The sequence below is a fragment of the Mus caroli genome, unplaced genomic scaffold, assembly GCF_978045245.1.
Source record: "Mus caroli unplaced genomic scaffold, Mus_caroli_1 scaffold_7, whole genome shotgun sequence".
Classification (NCBI taxonomy): Eukaryota; Metazoa; Chordata; class Mammalia; order Rodentia; family Muridae; genus Mus; species Mus caroli.
The window spans coordinates 110,535,254-110,552,335 of NW_028227262.1; the positions used below are offsets into that span (position 1 = coordinate 110,535,254).

The window sequence follows — 17,082 nt, forward strand, 5'->3', positions numbered from 1 at the left end:
GGACCTGCACACTTAGGCCTCCTGAGTGGCTGTAGAGTGGTCAGGAATTGGGAGAACTGTCAGGGAAAGAAGGGAGGTCTGGAGGTTTCCAGGAATGGTTGATTTTCTCCAGTGATTCTGAACCATGGGACCAGCTATCAAAAGAGTCAACAGTGTCCTTTAACTTATATTATTCTATCTGTGGAATCTTCCAATAAATTTCTCTGTCCTTATTTAAGAAACCAAAGTATAATGAGGCTTTGGAGCTACTTTGGAGGCTGAGTGTCTATATACATTATTTTTCTGAAACCCAAGAATCATGAGAAGCTAAAAAAAAAAAAAACCTTTACCAGTGCTGTCAGGACTATTTACCTGTGTGTTCCTATGTCCGCTGCACTGTAAATACCTCTGTCCTGAGGCCAGGACTTCCTTTGACACCATACTCTCAGTTTAATCAAAATGACCTTTCCTTTGTTAAATCTCAGTTCCAAGAAAACCACTGAGTAATGTCAAAATGAAGCATGGTAAACATTTATTAAACATTTAGGAATTGTGACAAAGTATGCTCACATGCCACGCGCCCTTTTAATCACCCTAAGACACATGTTCCTATAAACTCTCCATCTCCACACGAGGCTTTCATCTGAATCCCGGGTGCACTCCTGCAGCGATGTGCAGATGTTACCATTACAAAGTGCTTCCTCTTTCCCACGTGCCTTCTATATCAGCGTGACACAATCTTGATGTAGACTCCATTTTTGGGGCCTAGGGCAGATTTGGATTCTAGCTGAAGTGGAACCTAAAATAGAACAAATTAAAACATTTGATAAAGTTAACCATATCTACCAGAAAACTTTATTAGAACCTAGCCTGAAGCATGACTTGTGAAAATTTAGCTGTGGATTGGGAGACAAGACCTTTGGGAACGGAAGGAGCCAGAGGGAGGGTCCCTTGGCTTCTATAGGAAAAGCTGAATACTCTAAAGCTATTGGTGGCCATTAGGACATATGCTGTTTAACTGAGGGCGATGCTAATAAGAAAACACAACGTGGGACTATTGGCCAGCACTTAATTTGAGCACAAAATATTTGTTCATCTCCCTTCTCATGGAGGATGAGATGGAGGCTGCTGTTTTCATCAAGAGATGGGTGTCCCTGAGAGGAGAGGCCCTAGCAGAAGCTGATGCACTGTGGGGCAGAGAAGCAGGGTTGGCCCTACCCTGGAATATCAGACCCTCACCTGAGTCTCAGGGCTGGCTTCAAAGCGGAACTTGTGTAGGACCTGGAGTATTGTCAGCTTGACCACCAGCAGGCCCAGCCGCACTCCGAGGCAGCTCCTGGGGCCAGCTCCGAAGGGCAGGTATGTGAACGGCCTCTGCTGAAGCCGGGCCTCTGCTGTGAACCTAAGGGTCAGGTGAAGGTTATAGTTGGCCTGAAATACCTGCTCCATCTAAAGCAATGGCTCTCAACCTTAATGCTGTGACTCTATATTTAATACAGTTCTTCATGTTGTAGTGATCATAACATTATTTTATAGCTATTTTGTAACTGTAATTTTGCTACTGTTATGAATTATAATGTAAATATCTGATATGTCACCCCCAAAGGGGGTTGAGACAGGTTGAGAACCACTGATCTAAAGTCCCATTTCTGGCTGAGTGACCTCTTCATGTGAGATCCCTTCCCTCGTCAGGGCCAACAAGATCCTGTGTCCAGGACTGTCCTTAAGGCTTTAGGTAACTGGTAGCTTCTGATCACCAACGTCTCAGCAGTGTTCTGCCCAGTCTTAGAAGCACTGTTCCATTCAGACAATCAGCTGAGTGTACCTTCTCGCCTCACCTAGGAAGTTATTATCCAAGGGTATGTGAATCTAGGACATAATCCAGAATTCCAAGGCTTGACAAGCATATCCTGATCCTATCATATGCCTGACCCTATCACACCTCCCTCTTACATTGGACCACATAACTCCTCTCATTTCCTCTCAGCAAAGTTTTTAGGCACTTTGGCCACATCCTTGAAGCCTTCCCAGAGGTCCAACATGTCATCCCATTGAAGACTGATAGCTGCCTCCCCACCACCCTGGCTTTGCTGTTCAAGATGTGGGAAGCAGTACTCTCTAGTCTGTTTGTCAGGGAGTTGGGAGTTGTGCCAGTTGGGAGTCAGTGCAGTGAATGTAGTGCCGTGGAGTTTAGAGTTTAGGGCAGATCAGTAGAGCCAAATGAAGCAAGAAAATAAGATGGATCCAGACGATTAGGCCAAATTGCCAGAGTTAGTTTGAGGCCAAGCAGAGTAACTCAGTGAGAAACCAGATTGAGTCAATCATCTTGGAACAGCTTTTGAACAATAGCTGAGTTGAACAAGCCAGCCAGGGTTCAGAAAGAACTAGTAAGGGTGAGCTTATTCAGCAGTCAGCCTGAGATGTCCATTACATCAGGCAAATAAAAGATATACTTACAGAATTACAGGGACAAAAATGGAAAAGAGACTGAAGACAGGAGCCTAGCGTGGCTGTTCTCTGAGAGGCTCTTCCAGCTGCTGACAGAGATATGTGCCTCCCCCCACCCCACCCCCAATCTTGAGCTGCCTGAACAAGTCTTTGACACTGGAGCCAGGAGTCTGGCCTTGCTACATTTACATCTTCCTGACAGAAAACTGAGAATTGCCTGCCCAGCTGAACTGCTGAAGAGCCTACTTAGCAACTCAATCCAGCTGAAACAAGCAACAGAACCCAGACAAAACAAAGGGAGGGGTCCTTGGGTTTTTCCCATATATATTCAGTGCTGAGCATTAAAATTTGAGCCATGATCAGAAAAAAAAAAAAAAAAAAAAAGATGTGGGAAGCTTGAGGCCTGGGTGTAGAGGAATTTTAATCCAGCAACATGGCTGCTCTGGCTGGAATAAGGACATGCCCTTAGTTATACATCTTTAATCCTAAACAATGAAGGTAAGGTTGGTTTGTAGAAGGAAGCAACCATGTTTGAAAGTGACCTCTGGTTGAGGGACAGACCAAGTGATGAGTCAAAGAAAGATTTGACAGAATGAGTCCAAGATGGGATACACCCAACTTTCATGAGAACAGATAGGAAAGGGAGGCTATTTAAGAGCAGCACAGGAAGAGAGAGGGGGATGGAAGTCAGTTTAGATCAGTCAGTTTGAGTGTTCAGTCAGTTCTGTTCAGTATGTTCAGTTCAGTGCAGTGGAGTCCAGTCAGTTGGGAGTCACTGTAGTGCAGTAGAGTTGAGTTTGTCCATGAGTCCATTGCAGGTCAGCAAAGGCAGATGAAGCCAGAGAATAAGGAGCCAGATTAGAACAAAGTGCCAGAGTTAGTTTGAGGACAAGCAGAGTTTTCACTTAGAAGCTGAGAGATGCCAGTTTAAATCAGTCAGCTTGTCCGGGCAGTGGTAGCAGACGCCTTTAATCCCAGCACTTGGGAGTTGGGAGGCAGAGGCAGGCAGATTTCTGAGTTTGAGGCCAGCCTGGTCTACAGAGTGAGTTCCAGGACAGCCAGGGCTATACAGAGAAACCCTGTCTCGAAAAACCAAAAAAAAAAAAAAAAAAAAAAAAAAAAAAAATCAGTCCGCTTGGAGAGGAGTTTTGAGCCAGAACAGCTGAGTTGAACCAGCCAGTCAGAGTTCAGAAAGAAGTAGAAAGAGTGAGTTTATTCAGAAGGAAGCCTCTAAGACAACAATTACATCCAGGGAATAAAAAATACTTTTATACCCGGGAGCCTCAAGATTTGGACTACAGGAAGAATGGCTCGGCTTGCCATGAGATCTCATCCCTAGTTCTGTGGAGCTAAGTGACAGTTATCAATCTGTGATAGCCAGCTTGTTTCTTACCACTTCTAGGCTTTCTTGTGATGCTTTGAACTCCACGGCTGCTGTTTCTGTCTATGAATCTTCACCATGTTCTCGGGACCCACTGAGATGTGGGAAGCTAGTTATCTGAGTCTCAGACCCTGAGCAGGTTGTAGAGGTGGGCTGGGTTCAGATGGAGTCAGGGAAGGGAAAACTACAGCGGCACCTTACCTGCATCCCCTAATGGGTCACAGCAAAAGGAAAAGTGACTGATTCTGACCAGAAGGAGGGGCCGGGGGCTGCCCAGGTATTTATACCACAGAGCCTAGAGATGCAGTTGACAATGGGCCAGACCCATGTCCATGAAAGGAAGAGGATCCAGGTCTTTTGGATTTCATGGACTTAAAGGGTAGCTATGCTGGTGTGAGTGCACTGAATGGAGATGATGGTTTGTTGCTTTCTTATGCAACAAAGATATATCTTCATTTATATTTATATTTACATATCAAGGTGGAGCGATGTTTCAGTAGTTAAGATTGTGTACCGCTCTTGTAGAAGAATGGAGTTTGGTTTCCAGTCCTTATGCTGGGCAGCTCACACCTGCCTATGCTGCAGCTCCACGAGACCTGATGTTCTTCCGGCTTCCATAGATACCTACACTCACATGCACATGCTTGGATACAGACACACATGACACATATAACTAGAAATGAAATCTTAAAAACCTAAAACAACGACCACCACTCTGCCTCCTGTGCTCTGGCTTAGAAAAACCAAAGATGCTGAGCCTTGTGGACATTACTGCTGTCAGGCTAGATCTCTCCATTCCATTTTTCCTTTGGAGTTGATGCCTCGCTGTCTGTATATCTGAATTGGTGTGGTCTTTCTTTGAGGATGGCTATGCCCATGTCTCTTGACTTTTGTCTCTATAGCAACATTTCTATCCCATACACTCACATCCCTCACAGTCCCCTGCTCTAGATGGAATTCACTTACCTTTCAGGGTCAAAGGTCTCAGGATTCGGCCAGTGCTCTGGGTCATGGTGTAGGGCACCCACAGCTATCTCCAGCACTGTACCTGCAGGGATACGTTGTCCCAGCACCTCACAGTCCTGTGCTGCCTCCCGTGTGAACCTGTGGGAGACAGAGGCAGAAAACCTTGCCAGTGTGCAAGCAGGTAGGGTCCTCAGATTGTTATGGGACCCAGGATAGGGTATGGAGTGCTGTCGGAGACATGGGACACAGAGCTCTTAAGGTGAACCATTCAGAAAACAATTTTTTGTCTCATAAACCCCCTACTCCCAAGAAGCCTCCAGTCCCATGGGCTGAAAACCATGGATTCCTCCATGGAGCTGCAGAGATGCCTTCCAGGGACTGCATTCAGGTAATCTACTGCCTCTCGTTCCCACTCACAGTTAAGCCTCCTCTCATTACCCCCACTCTCCCTTTTGCTTCATCGCCTTTCATTTGGTAGTGTAGCCCTGTTGTCTGGCCTCTATTCTCTGCCCACAACTCTGTGGTTGGTTCTCATGATAAGATCATTAAAATAACGGGTGGCCCACCTTGTGGACATGCAACCTATATCTTCACTTAGCCCTACGTGCCGTCGACTAATGGCAGATCAGCCGTGAGTGGCCAATCTCGGTTGTCAACTTGACATCTGGAATTAACAAAAACCAAAGCAGCAGGGCCATACTTGTGATGGACTTTTCTTGGTCTGATGAGATGGGAAACCCACCCCAAATCTGGGCCACACCTTCTGGTCACAGCCAACATAAAAGGACATGGAAGAAGGAAGCTTTGCTTTTTGCCTGCTTGTCCTCATTCTCACTGGCAAGCCCATCTACCCTGCTGATGAACCATCCCTTCACTGGTATCAGAGCCTGCTTCTTCAGGATTCCTTAGTCTTCTATGCAGACTAAAAACCTGAAGCTTTCTAGGACTTCCCAGCAGCAGATTGGGATGGCTGAAACATCCAGTCTCATGGACGGAAAATCTCCCAGATTCTAGGCTTTTCTCTAAGGAGACAGCCATTGTTAGACTAAGACCACAGCTATAGGCCACTCTAGTAAACATCACACACACACACAATTTTTGTTCTATCAGTTCTGTTCCTTCAGAGAATCCTGACTAATATAACTACATCTCATGGACTAAAGCTGTGGCTAAGAGAGCAGATCAGAAGCCAGGAATCTGGGGGCCTTTTGGGATGCTCAGGGAACAAGCTTGGGACAGGAACCTGTGATTAAGACCATGAGCAGTGATGGAGTAGAAGCTGCTTTGACAGCATGGGATGTTTGCCTGCTCAGGCTGCAAGGAGTGTGGAGCCACTGTGTGGGACAATAGCTGGGTCTTCTGAGCCACCTTTACTGGCTCTCCTCCCTGGCCTGTCTGTGATGACGGTTCTTGGTTCCTGGAGTTCTGTGTCTTGTCTTACCACAGCTTCTCACAACAACCATCACTTATGAGTGCATGAACTCCATTCCTTAAAACTTGCAAACCCAGTATAGTTCTCTGGAGTTTTGCCTTATTGCCATGGGCCAGGCATCTAACCTAACAGCTGGCTGGCTCTACAGTTCTATAGCCTTAGTGTTATGGCTTGTATATGCTCAGCTCAGGGAGTGGCACTATTAGAAGCAGTGGCCCTGTTGGAGTGAGTGTGGCCCTGTTGTGAGTAGGTGTGTCACTGTGGGTGTGAACTTTAAGACCCTCATCCTAGCTGCCTGGAAGTCAGTATTCTGCTAGCAGCCTTCAGATGAAGATGTAGATCTCTCAACTCCTTCTGCACCATGCCTGCCTAGATGCTGCCATGTTCCCGCCTTGATGATACTGGACTAAACCTCTGAACCTGCAAGCCAGCCCCAATTAAATGTTGTCCTTATAAGATTTGCCTTGGTCATGGTGCCTGTTCACAGCAGTAAAACCCTAACTAAGACACTTAGGATTCCTCCCTTGGACCCGAGCATGGAGACCCCCCCGGATCAAATACAACTCCTTGTCTCTTCCTTCGAGTTCTTGCCAGAGGTAGGACTGCATCCAGCCAAATAGTACTGAGAAGTTAAACTACTGCTTGCCTTCAGTAACAGACAAAGCTGATTGATCTGTCCAAGCTTGAGACAGAACAGACACATTTCAGCTATTGAATCCTTTCAAGCCCCGCGTGTATCTGAAGTCACTGAATCCCAGCCTCTTCTCTAGTCACACCACCACTGGAGCCTAGACTTCAACAAATCCTGTGATGTCCTTACCTGACCTCCCCAACCTGAGCTGCTCTCAGTATACTGTTCTGCTTTGGGACTAGAAATAAGTTTCTGGAAATGGAACTAGAAGTAGAGAGCTGCAGATGCTCTTTGCTTACTTTAGGGTGCAAACGTAACCTTTATAATTTAATCTCCAGAGCAGCCCCTTTGAGTTCTGCTTAGAGTTTATAGAGAATGTTAAAGGATGGGGTAAAGCCTTGTTTTGGACAGAGGTGGAGTTACAGGTACTGTCTTCTCTTCAGCAGCACCTCTTCTACCTTCTCTCTCTCCAACTGCGGCTGGGGCTGTGGTACCCTATGGGATTCTTTCAGACTTCACCTTCCTGTCTCAGTCATTGAAAACCCTTCCTCACCCTCCTCACTTCACACATTTCTCATTTGCAGGTAAAGTGAGGCTGGTGGCCCTCTGTGTGCCTTGCACTGGGGGGGGGGTGCAGGGGATTCTTGACTTTCTCATGCTGTCATTCAGAGTCAAGCCTCTCTCAGTTACCCTCAGTTTCCCCTCATCTTTCTCCCTCACATCTGGTGGTCCATCCTTGCTGTCTGGCTTCTGTCTCCTCTCCCACCATGGTCCTCATCAAGACCCTTAAAGGTTTTGGGGCATCCAACCCCATGGACATTGGCAGCTTTTTTTTTTTTCCTTCTTGTCCCTCCTGGGCCACTGATCATTGATGAAGCTGTGATTAAGAAAATGAAATAGGGCCTGAAGAGATGGCTCAGTGGTTAAGAGTACTGACTGCTCTTCCAGACATCATGAGTTCAATTCCTAGCAACTGCATGATGGCTCATGACCATCTGTAATTGGATCCAATGCCCTCTTTTGGTGTGTCTGACGACAGCAACAGTGCACATACATACATAAAATAAATAAATCTTAAAAAAAAAAACCCTCAGATTCTCAAACAAACCAACCAAAAACAGGGGACCGTGGGGGAGGGTGTTGGGGGAGACCAGGAGATGAGAAATCAGGAAAACCACCCTGGGTCAAAGGTCAGTCTCAGAGACACCTTCCCTGTATAGAAAAGACCTGGTTTCTTTACATGGCCAAGATATCAGGAGATGTGTACTCCTCCTGTCTGCCTGTTCCCAGCTCCTATACCTTCTCACCTCTGTACTTCCCTAGCAAGGGCCTGGAGTTAGTGGAAAACTGTCTGTGCTCTAAATACTTAAAATAGCATGTAAGGCTGGCCAGAATAAGGGTGTTTGTCCTACTAGCTGTTATGATAACTCTGGAGTATTCTAATGCTAGAACTGGTCTTGGTAAGGTTTGTTGACTTACTACTTTGTTGAGAGTAGACACATATAACAAACTGTCATTTGAACCATTTTCAAGGGAGCAGTTCTGTAGTATAAGTATACCCAGTGTGGTGGTTTGAATATACTTGGCCCATGGGAAGTGGCACTATTAGGAGGTATGGCCTTGTGGGAGGAAGTGTGCCATTGTGTATAGGTGGGCTTTGAGGTCTTCTAGTGCTCAAGCTCTGCCCACTCGTAAGATACCCTCCTCCTTGCTGCTTATGGAAGGCAGTCTCCTCCTGGCTGCCTTCAGATCAAGATGTAGAGCTCTCAGCTCCTTCCCCAGCACCATGTTTGCCTGCAGGCTGCCATGATGATAATGGACTGAACCTCTGAAATTGTAAGCCATCCCCAATTAAATGTCCTTTTATAAGAGTTGTCTTGGTTATGGTGTCTCTTCACAGCAATAAAACCCTAACTAAGATACTCACTGTTGGTCAACTATTACCCTAGAGCAGTGGTTCTCAGCCTTCCTAATGCTGTGACCCTCTAATACAGTCCTCATGTTTCGACCCCCACCATAAAATTATTTTAATTCCTACTTTATAACTCTAACTACTGTTATGAATCATAAATATCTGTGTTTTCTGATGGTCTTAGGTAACCCCTATGAAAGGGTCATTTAACCCCCAAAGGGGTCATGGCCCACAGGTTGAGAACCACTGTGCTGGACTCTGGGCATCTTCCTCATCTGGTAGAAGACATCCAGCCTGTTTGTTTCTTTTGTCTAAGCATGTTTTATTTTGCAGAAGTAGACTATATGTGTTTGCCTGTGGACATAACATTTCTAGAAGAATACCATATATGGTCTGAATATGAAGTGTCCCTTCTAAGGGTCATGTGTTAAAGCAATGGTTCCCAGTGCACTGTTCACAGGCAGGTCTTGGGGCAAGTCATTGGATCATGGGGGCTCTGAACTTATCAGGGAATTGATCCACTGATGGAATTCATAATTTAGTGGCATTGGAAACTAGGCACTAGGCCAAATCGGAGGATGCAGGTTGGGTCTACCATAGAAGGATCTGTCTTGTCCCTACCCTCTTTTTTCCCTCTTGTTCCTCTCCCTCTTTTCTCTCTCCCTCTCACTTTCCCTTCCCCTTATCTTCCCCCCGCCTCCCTCCACCCTCTTTCCCCCTTTTCTACCTTTCCCTCTTATCTCGCCCTCTCCCCTTATCCCTCTTGTCTGTCTTTCTCTCCTCCTTTTCTGTTTCTTGGCTTTAATGAAGTAAGCAGCCTTTCACCCCAATGCCCTTCCACTGGGGAGTTTCTGTCTTGCCACAGGCTTGAGTACAATGAAACAAGCTAACCTTGGATGAAAAGTCCTGGAACCACCAGCCAGTATAAATCCTTCCTCCTTAAAGCTATTTCAGGTGTTTGTGCTAGCAATAGAAAACTGGCCAACTCAACACCTAAACTGCCATGGTTTCTTTCGAGGGATGTCACTGAGCAGGGCTGGAAATCCATTTTCTTTAGCTCCTTCCGTATTGTTTAGGGTTTGTTTTCGTTTTTAAGTAGAAGCATATTATTTTGCAGTTACTATAAAATTTAAATAATCCAGTGTTTGGAGCAGTGGCTCAGTTGGTAACTGCATGCCTTGCTAGCACACACACCTGAGTTAGATGCAGGATGTGTGGTAGGTGTGTAATCCCACTGCTGGGGAAACAGAGACAGTGTCACTGGGGATCATCAGCCAGTGACCTTACCTAACTGATGAAGTTCAGGCCAAAGAGACCTTGTCTCAAAGGTGATGGGTGGCCTTCCTGAGGATGACCGCTGTGATTGTCTGGTCACTTCCACATGTGTGCATGCGCACCTGCACAGTGCACCCCCACACATACACACATATGTTAAAGAGAATCTGCTGCTGCTGCTTATGTCAAGTGATAGGCTTAAGCATCCCTAAATTCCTAAGTGGAAATATAATTATCAGACAAAGTACAATGATATTTTGGTTTTGCTCATGAAAGGAATTACGAATAACTGTGGGCTCCTCTGTTTAATCTTTCTGTTTTGGATGTCTCAGAAACAGTAAGAAGCCAGGCTAGAGACCCTGTCTAGATTCAAAGCCTCTGACACCATCAGAATGAGGCTTGGAGCTGACTCCAAAACCCAGAACTTCAAACTCAGCTAGTACATGGAATATGAAATTCCCAACTTCAGTTCCAGAAAACACATGACCATGCCATAGTAACTCCCCTTTTCTGCCCTTCCTAAAATCCACTAGGACCAGCAGGGATCCCCTGCAAACTGGGAAATAGGGCCTGCCCTCCTAGGTGATGCTGGGTCTCCTGTCTGACTCACGAAACTGTGCTGAGCTCTGCTGCATAAGGCTTAGGAACAACTGACAGTGGTCATGTCTGTGATGCCTGTGGAGGTAAGCCATACTGGCATGTGAAAGTCAACATGCTTTCTTAAGAAACCACGGGAAAAGAAAGTGTTCACGCTGTACATTCATTCCTAGCCATGTGCACAGCAGCAGCTGCAGCGGCCATGCTGCACCACTGTTGCATGGGGTGGCCAGGGGTTGGTAAGGCTGGGTGTGCCTGTGGAGCAGCTATAGGAGCAAAGAAACCTCCAAAACAGAGAGATTCAACAAACTAAACAAACAGAGGAGCCCATAGTTACTCGTAGTTCCTTTCATGAGCAAAACCAATATGTCATTGCACTTTGTCTGATAATTATATCTCCTCTAAGGAATTTAGGGAAGGCCATGGAGCTACGTGTGCCCAAGCTGCTGGTGGTTGCAATGCCCAGTACCTGGTGCTCCTGCCCTGAGATTTCATCCTGCAGCTGCTTAGAGGTGCTTCCTCCTCTGTCACCTCTGAGTCCCCCGTGCTGTGTGGAAGCAGAACAGATATCTAGGCCCCACTTCCATCGGAAGAGAGAAAGCTCAGGGCAGATCAGATCCCAGCCAGGATCATACAGCAGACCAGGTCAGGGCTCAGACTCTGTGTGGAGCAGCCCAGGCACTGGATGCCATTGGATGAAGGAAGCTTCACCATTCATTCAGGTTCCCTACTTCCTCTCCCATCAACAAGGGAGATCTTGGCATCTGGTTCCCAGATCCATTCTTGCACCCATTGGCTATGTATAGTGTGTCAGGGGTTGGACTGGTGCTGCCATTCAAATGCTGTATTCACATGCTAATTTCTGTACCTAAGATCTGGCTGCCCCAAGATGAGCAAATTGCCAAGTGCAGCCTTTGTAAACCTTGCTCCCCAATTTAAAACTATTTGTTAAATAAAACTGGCAACAGCCAATTACTGCTCTACTGGCTGGTTTTGTGTGTCAACTTGACACAAGCTGGAGTTATCACAGAGAAAGGACCTTCAGTTGGGGAAATGCCTCCGTGAGATCCAGCTGTGGGGCGTTTTCTCAATTAGTGATCAAGGGGGGAGGGTCCCTTGTGGGTGGTGCCATCCTTGGGTTTGGGTTCTACAAGAAAGCAGGCTGATGGAGCAAGGGGAAGCAAGCCAGTAAGTAACATCTCTCCATGGCCTCTGCATCAGCTCCTGTTTCCTGACCTGCTTGAGTTCCAGTCCTGACTTCCTTTGGTGATCAACAGCAGTGTGGAAGAGTAAGCTGAATAAACCCTTTCCTCCCCAACTTGCTTCTTGGTCATGATGTTTGTGCAGGAATAGAAACCCTGACTAAGACAACTGGGGAGGATAGAAGGAGGCAGCCTTCGAGTTACCTGGCTGGGGTTCACAGGTAGGAACCAGGAGGAGAAAAGAGGAGGAAGAGGACACAGGGAATAAGAAGTCTCTGTTAGATGAGATGGACCAGGAACAAGTGCCTGAATGAAATGCCCCCCACCCCCAGGACAGACCGCTAGAAGACTCACACAGCAAGTATTTAGGGAGCACAGTTGGGGAAGTAGCCAGTCTAGCTATTAGAAAATTTGACTGGGGTAATTTACACAGCAATTGCACAAAAGTTAAATAAATAAATCAGTCTGAGTCTCATTCATTTGAAAGCTAGATAGGGACAGAAATATTAAGTTACAATCAGGAGGCTTTGGGGCAGTATCCACATGCGGAAGTGTCTGTCCCTGTGGGTTTTATTTTAGAGCCTGGTCCTTTCATTCCTTAATGTGTCACCTAGATGAGACCTTGGGAGGTGGGGAGGGAATTTTATTTATTTATTTATTTTTAAAGATAGGATCTTTGTATGCAGTTCAAGCTAGCCTGTAACTCACGCTCCTTTTGGCTCAGCTGCTCAGGTGTTATCTAGGATTATAGGGGTGCACTGCCATGTCTGGCCATGAGATGAATTCTTGATTGGGTTTAGATCTGGGAAATGATTTTTGGTTTTCTTTTTTTAAATTTGAGTTAGGTTCTCATTATGTTGTCGAGCTGACCTGGAGCTTACAGAGGTCTGCCTGCTTCTGCTTCTGAATGCTGGGGTTAAAGGTGTGCACCACTACACCCAGCCTGAAAAGATATGGTTTTGGCCCGTTTATATAATTTTCCTCCTGCTGTGGTGAGACAGCTGTTGAGCTCAGCCAGTTTCCTCTTTTCCAGGAATCTCAGCAACTCTTGCAAGACCTGACCCCCCGCTGTCAGTCATTTCCCGGGACTCAGAGATGGTCCTTGAAGCAGCCTTGCTCTCTTTTTACTAGTGAACAATTTGTTTCGAATTTCATTTTGAATTTGCATTTTGCAGCGCATACCAGCTGCCTGCAAATCCCGTGGGAGGAAAGCTGGATATAACTCATGAAGAAGGAAGGATTGGACATCAGGTTACTTGTGGCTCCTCAGAAAGCCACAGGAGGGCCATAGACTTACTTCAGTCTTCATGCCAGCATCAGAAGAGCAAGAAGGAAGCCTTTGAATTACTGAGCTGATGTGTATGGAGACCCTCAACTGCACGGCAGCAGCTTCGTATATTTGCAGGCCTGTGCATTTTGGATTATATCTGTATATACAGCTGTCATGTTTCTGGTTTCAAACATCCCTTTGAGCTACCCTCAAATCACATTTTCTCTCAAAAATGACAAAAGCTATCTCCATATGGTCTGTGTGGATTTGAAAGAGTGCTGAGTGAAGTTTGTCAGGTATGATTCAGTGGTTCGTGCTATTTCAATGAAGTCTGCTCACGGTCTCACTGCCTTCAAGGGACCCTGGTTAAGATGCCTTTCCCCCTGGGACACTTGGTTTGGGAGAGTTCGCAAGAAGTCGACCTGGTTACTGATCTGATTTGCAGGTTGGTGTGATGATGCATTAGTGATCTGTTATGAGTGCTGAATTGTGCCCAAGAATGTAAATATGTAGGACAGCTCCAGCTCAGAGTGCTGGCATGCCAGGCAGAAGCCCTCACTGTGGAGCTAGAGAAAAGGCTCAGTCGTTAAGAGCGCTTATTGTTCTCCAGGTTCAGTTCCCAGCATCAATATCAGATGGCTTACAACTTCCTGAAACTCCAGTCCCAGGGGCTCTGATGCCCTTCAGCCTCTGCTGGCACCTGCAAGCAAGTGGTGCCCATAAACCCACACAGGTACACATGTACAGAAAAATAAACATTAAAAAACATAGTCCTTGCTAGTGGTGCACATAAGCCCGTGAGAGCGAGCACCCCCCCCCCCCCCACACACACACACTAAGTCTTTGAAAAAAGAAATACTTACTATGAAATTTTTTGCAAGAACTCTTATGTAAGAGCTCCAGCAAGGAGCTGGAACACCAGGGAAGGAACATTCTAGTAGGTGGTCCTCTGCTAAATACCCCCTCCAGGGGCAGGAGCTTTGGCCTGTTTTGTGTATAGGCTAATTTTTCAGCCTACACAGAATGTACAGGTGATGAATGAGTGAAGGGTGGATGGATCAATGGTCAGGGACGAAGGCAGATTCCACCAAAGGCTAGGAGGCCAAAGAGACAGGGTTGGGCTGAGAAGAAAAGCCATGCAAAGGCTAGTGATGTTTGGTAAAGGCAGTTAACCTATAGGAGAATGGGCCAGACTTCTCAGGCCTTGTATCTGGTGCCCCAAAGGATACAAAGAAACCCAGGAACCTAACCAACCCAGCCCTTTAGGGATGTGTGATACCGGGTAGACAGTGAAGGCCCCAAACGGTGATGCTCAGGGGGCCACAGACATACCTGAAAGCTGGTGGGTACATCCTCAGGGTCTCTGAAATCACCATGTCCAGATACGGCAGACCTTCCTGCAGGCTGTGGTACTCAGGGGCTGGCTGAGGCAGGAAGCAGACAAAAGGAGGTTGTGTTAGAAGGAATCTCACAGCTCTTGGTCTTTTTTCATGAGCTCTGATTCCAACTTCAATAAACATTTCTACGAAAGTCCCACAAGAGGAGGAGGAGATCCCATCCAGATGGCCTCACGGTAGCCCCCAGCATGCTCTGTGTGTTTTATTTCTTGGTTTTTTACATTACTGAAGAAAAACAAGTGCAGCCTTTGACTTGACGGTCTTTGGCTGTACCTTGGCAGAGATCTGGTGTGAGGGTTTGTGTTGTCAACTCGACCGAAGGGAAAGTCAGCTGGGAGATGGGCTTGCAGTGTGTTATCTTGATAGGGTTAATTGTGGGGGAAGAACCGCCCACTGTGGGTGACACCGTTCCCTGCGCTGGGATTCTGGCCTGTGGAGTGGGGGAAGCAAGTTGAGCATTGGCATTCGTGCTTTCATTGTTCTCTGTGACTTCTCCACCACGATGGGCTCTATCTTGGAACTGAAACCTAAAATAAACCATTTCCCCTTAGGCCTTGTCAGTATTTTGATCACAGCAACAGGAAAAGCAACAAAGGCAGACTCTGAGACTACAGTTCCAGTCCCATTTATTGGGAGCTGATGGCATGGCGAAGCATGGCAAGCCCGTGCTCTTGTTTAATCCACCCAGCAAAGCAAGGTGGCAGCTCCCCCCTCCCCGCCCCCCGCCCCTGCATCTCTGAGAGGCTGTCACCTGGATGGTAATTGGTACAGCAGTAAAGCTAAGAGACACACAGAGATGCAGCAGAGAATAAAAGCTTGCAACAGTTAGCAAGGATGAACAGTTGACACAACCCTCCAAAGCTATTATATACCAGCAAGAAGAGACAGCTCAGACAAAAAGCTGTCAAAGGGTATGAAAAAGGCAAAGCCCAAGAGGAGGAATATAAGTCACAATGAAAAAAATTGCAAAATAGTAATATTCTGTTTCTCGCACATCAGATTAGAAGTTGGAAAAGACTGGTTAAATTTGGTGGGGGGTGCAGTTGTCATGGTTCTGGTGACATCTGGTGACTCTTAAGGGGAGGACAGATTAGTGTGTGGGTAGTCACCAGGGAATGGGTACCCCGTGGGTGGGGCAGGGTACTGTGTGTGTGTGTGTGTGTGTTTCTGTTTGACAGGTGTTACTGTTCATCTCTGAAATGTTCTCGAAGGCTCGTGTTTTGAATGTTTGTTTCTCCAGATGGGAGAGACCATTAATTAGAGCAGTCAGGCCCCTTTAAGAGGTGAAGCCTAGCTTCTGGAAGTAGGTAACTAGAGGCAGGCCTTGGTTGTTAAAGCCTAGTTCCTGGTCTTAAGAACAAATGCCACTGAAGTTCCTATCACTCTACTGTGCCATTACCACTGAGGTGGACCAAACTCACCGAGACCGTGAGAGCAATCCTTTCTTCCAAATGTCGCTTGTGTCAGGAGTTTTGCCATAGCAAGGGAGAAAAGTATCGAACACACTGGGTGACAGCCTCGCTCCTTTCAGTTGTGGGGGAGGGCTTTCTTCTGTGCCCCCCTCCTCTGCAGAGCAGCAAGAGGCAGCCCACAGACCAAGTCCATCCTACACCTGTCAGTCTCCACAGACCCACCCCAGGAGGTTTTACTCTATTTGCAGGAAAGAGGCTCAGAACCAGAGGACCACAAGGCCATTCCACCAGGTGGGGCACTGCTAGTCTCTGATGCTAGTCCTGAGGCAGCTACAGTGTTACCTGGGAAACTGCTATAAAATGCAGAAACCTAGTGGCAGGAGAGGAGGCTGTGCCAGGACACCTGGAGTCTTGAAGCCTATAAGAAATACTTGAGCTGATCTATGATGGTTCAGCCACTCAATACAACACAGCCGTTAGTGATGGATCGCCATGCCAGGTTGCAGCACACATAGGTGGTTGCACCCCCTGTCTGTGAATGCTCATGAGTTTGGAAGGCGAGGGAGATATTTGCACTTTGTGGTATTTAAAATGTCAGCCATTGCCTGGCTTTCCCAACGCTTGCCCACCTCCACTTGGGGGTTCTTATCACATTTCCATCTCCATCCTAGGCCCCGTGTGTGTGACTGGTGCTCTGTGATTGTTGTCCTGAGACTCCTCATAACCTCACTGTTAGATGTGCGTTCTGGGGTGAAGTGGGAAAGAGCTTGGGTACTTGTTCTGGGGCTTGGATGGCTGCTCCCTGCCCCTCCCCCTGTTGCCTCCCTAGAGGAGTTCTCAGTTGCTTTCTCTGTCCTGACCCTTGACACAGATATGAGAAAATGTGAATGGGGTTCACTTCTATTGCAGCGTCTTGGGGTGACCATGTGGTCATCTTAGCTTCCAGCTGGAAAAGCATGGGTATGTGGTGGGACTGGCCAGAGGGTGCACAGATCCAAGACTCCTGGAAGGTAGTGCTCTGCTGCGGGGACTGGGAGAAGGGGAGACACCTGGCCTGACGTTCCCAGACCCTACCTGCAGTCAGGCTTGGGACTGGGGTTCAGGACACCTGTGAAGGTCTGCACTTCCTCAGCCCAGGTCTGAAGAAGTTTGGGGGTTCTGGGGGTACTTTCTCTTTTGC

General features: G+C 47.0%; 1 protein-coding gene across 3 annotated transcripts in view; it reads right to left on the reverse strand.

Moving 5' to 3' along the window:
* Positions 1–503: 503 nt before the first annotated feature.
* The window catches only part of Tbxas1 (thromboxane A synthase 1), a 168,723-nt gene continuing 152,144 nt past the window's right edge, over positions 504–17,082 (reverse strand). For 2 of the 3 annotated variants that reach the window (XM_021165134.2, XM_085840687.1), the window contains 4 exons: positions 14,426–14,517; positions 4,775–4,912; positions 1,219–1,381; positions 504–778 (listed from right to left, as the gene is read on the reverse strand). In XM_021165134.2, coding sequence (XP_021020793.1) covers positions 704–778; positions 1,219–1,381; positions 4,775–4,912; positions 14,426–14,517 — 468 coding nt within the window. In that variant the 3' untranslated portion in view covers positions 504–703. The remainder of the gene's footprint in view (positions 779–1,218; positions 1,382–4,774; positions 4,913–14,425; positions 14,518–17,082) is intronic. The other variant, XM_029478679.1, reaches the window with a different exon arrangement.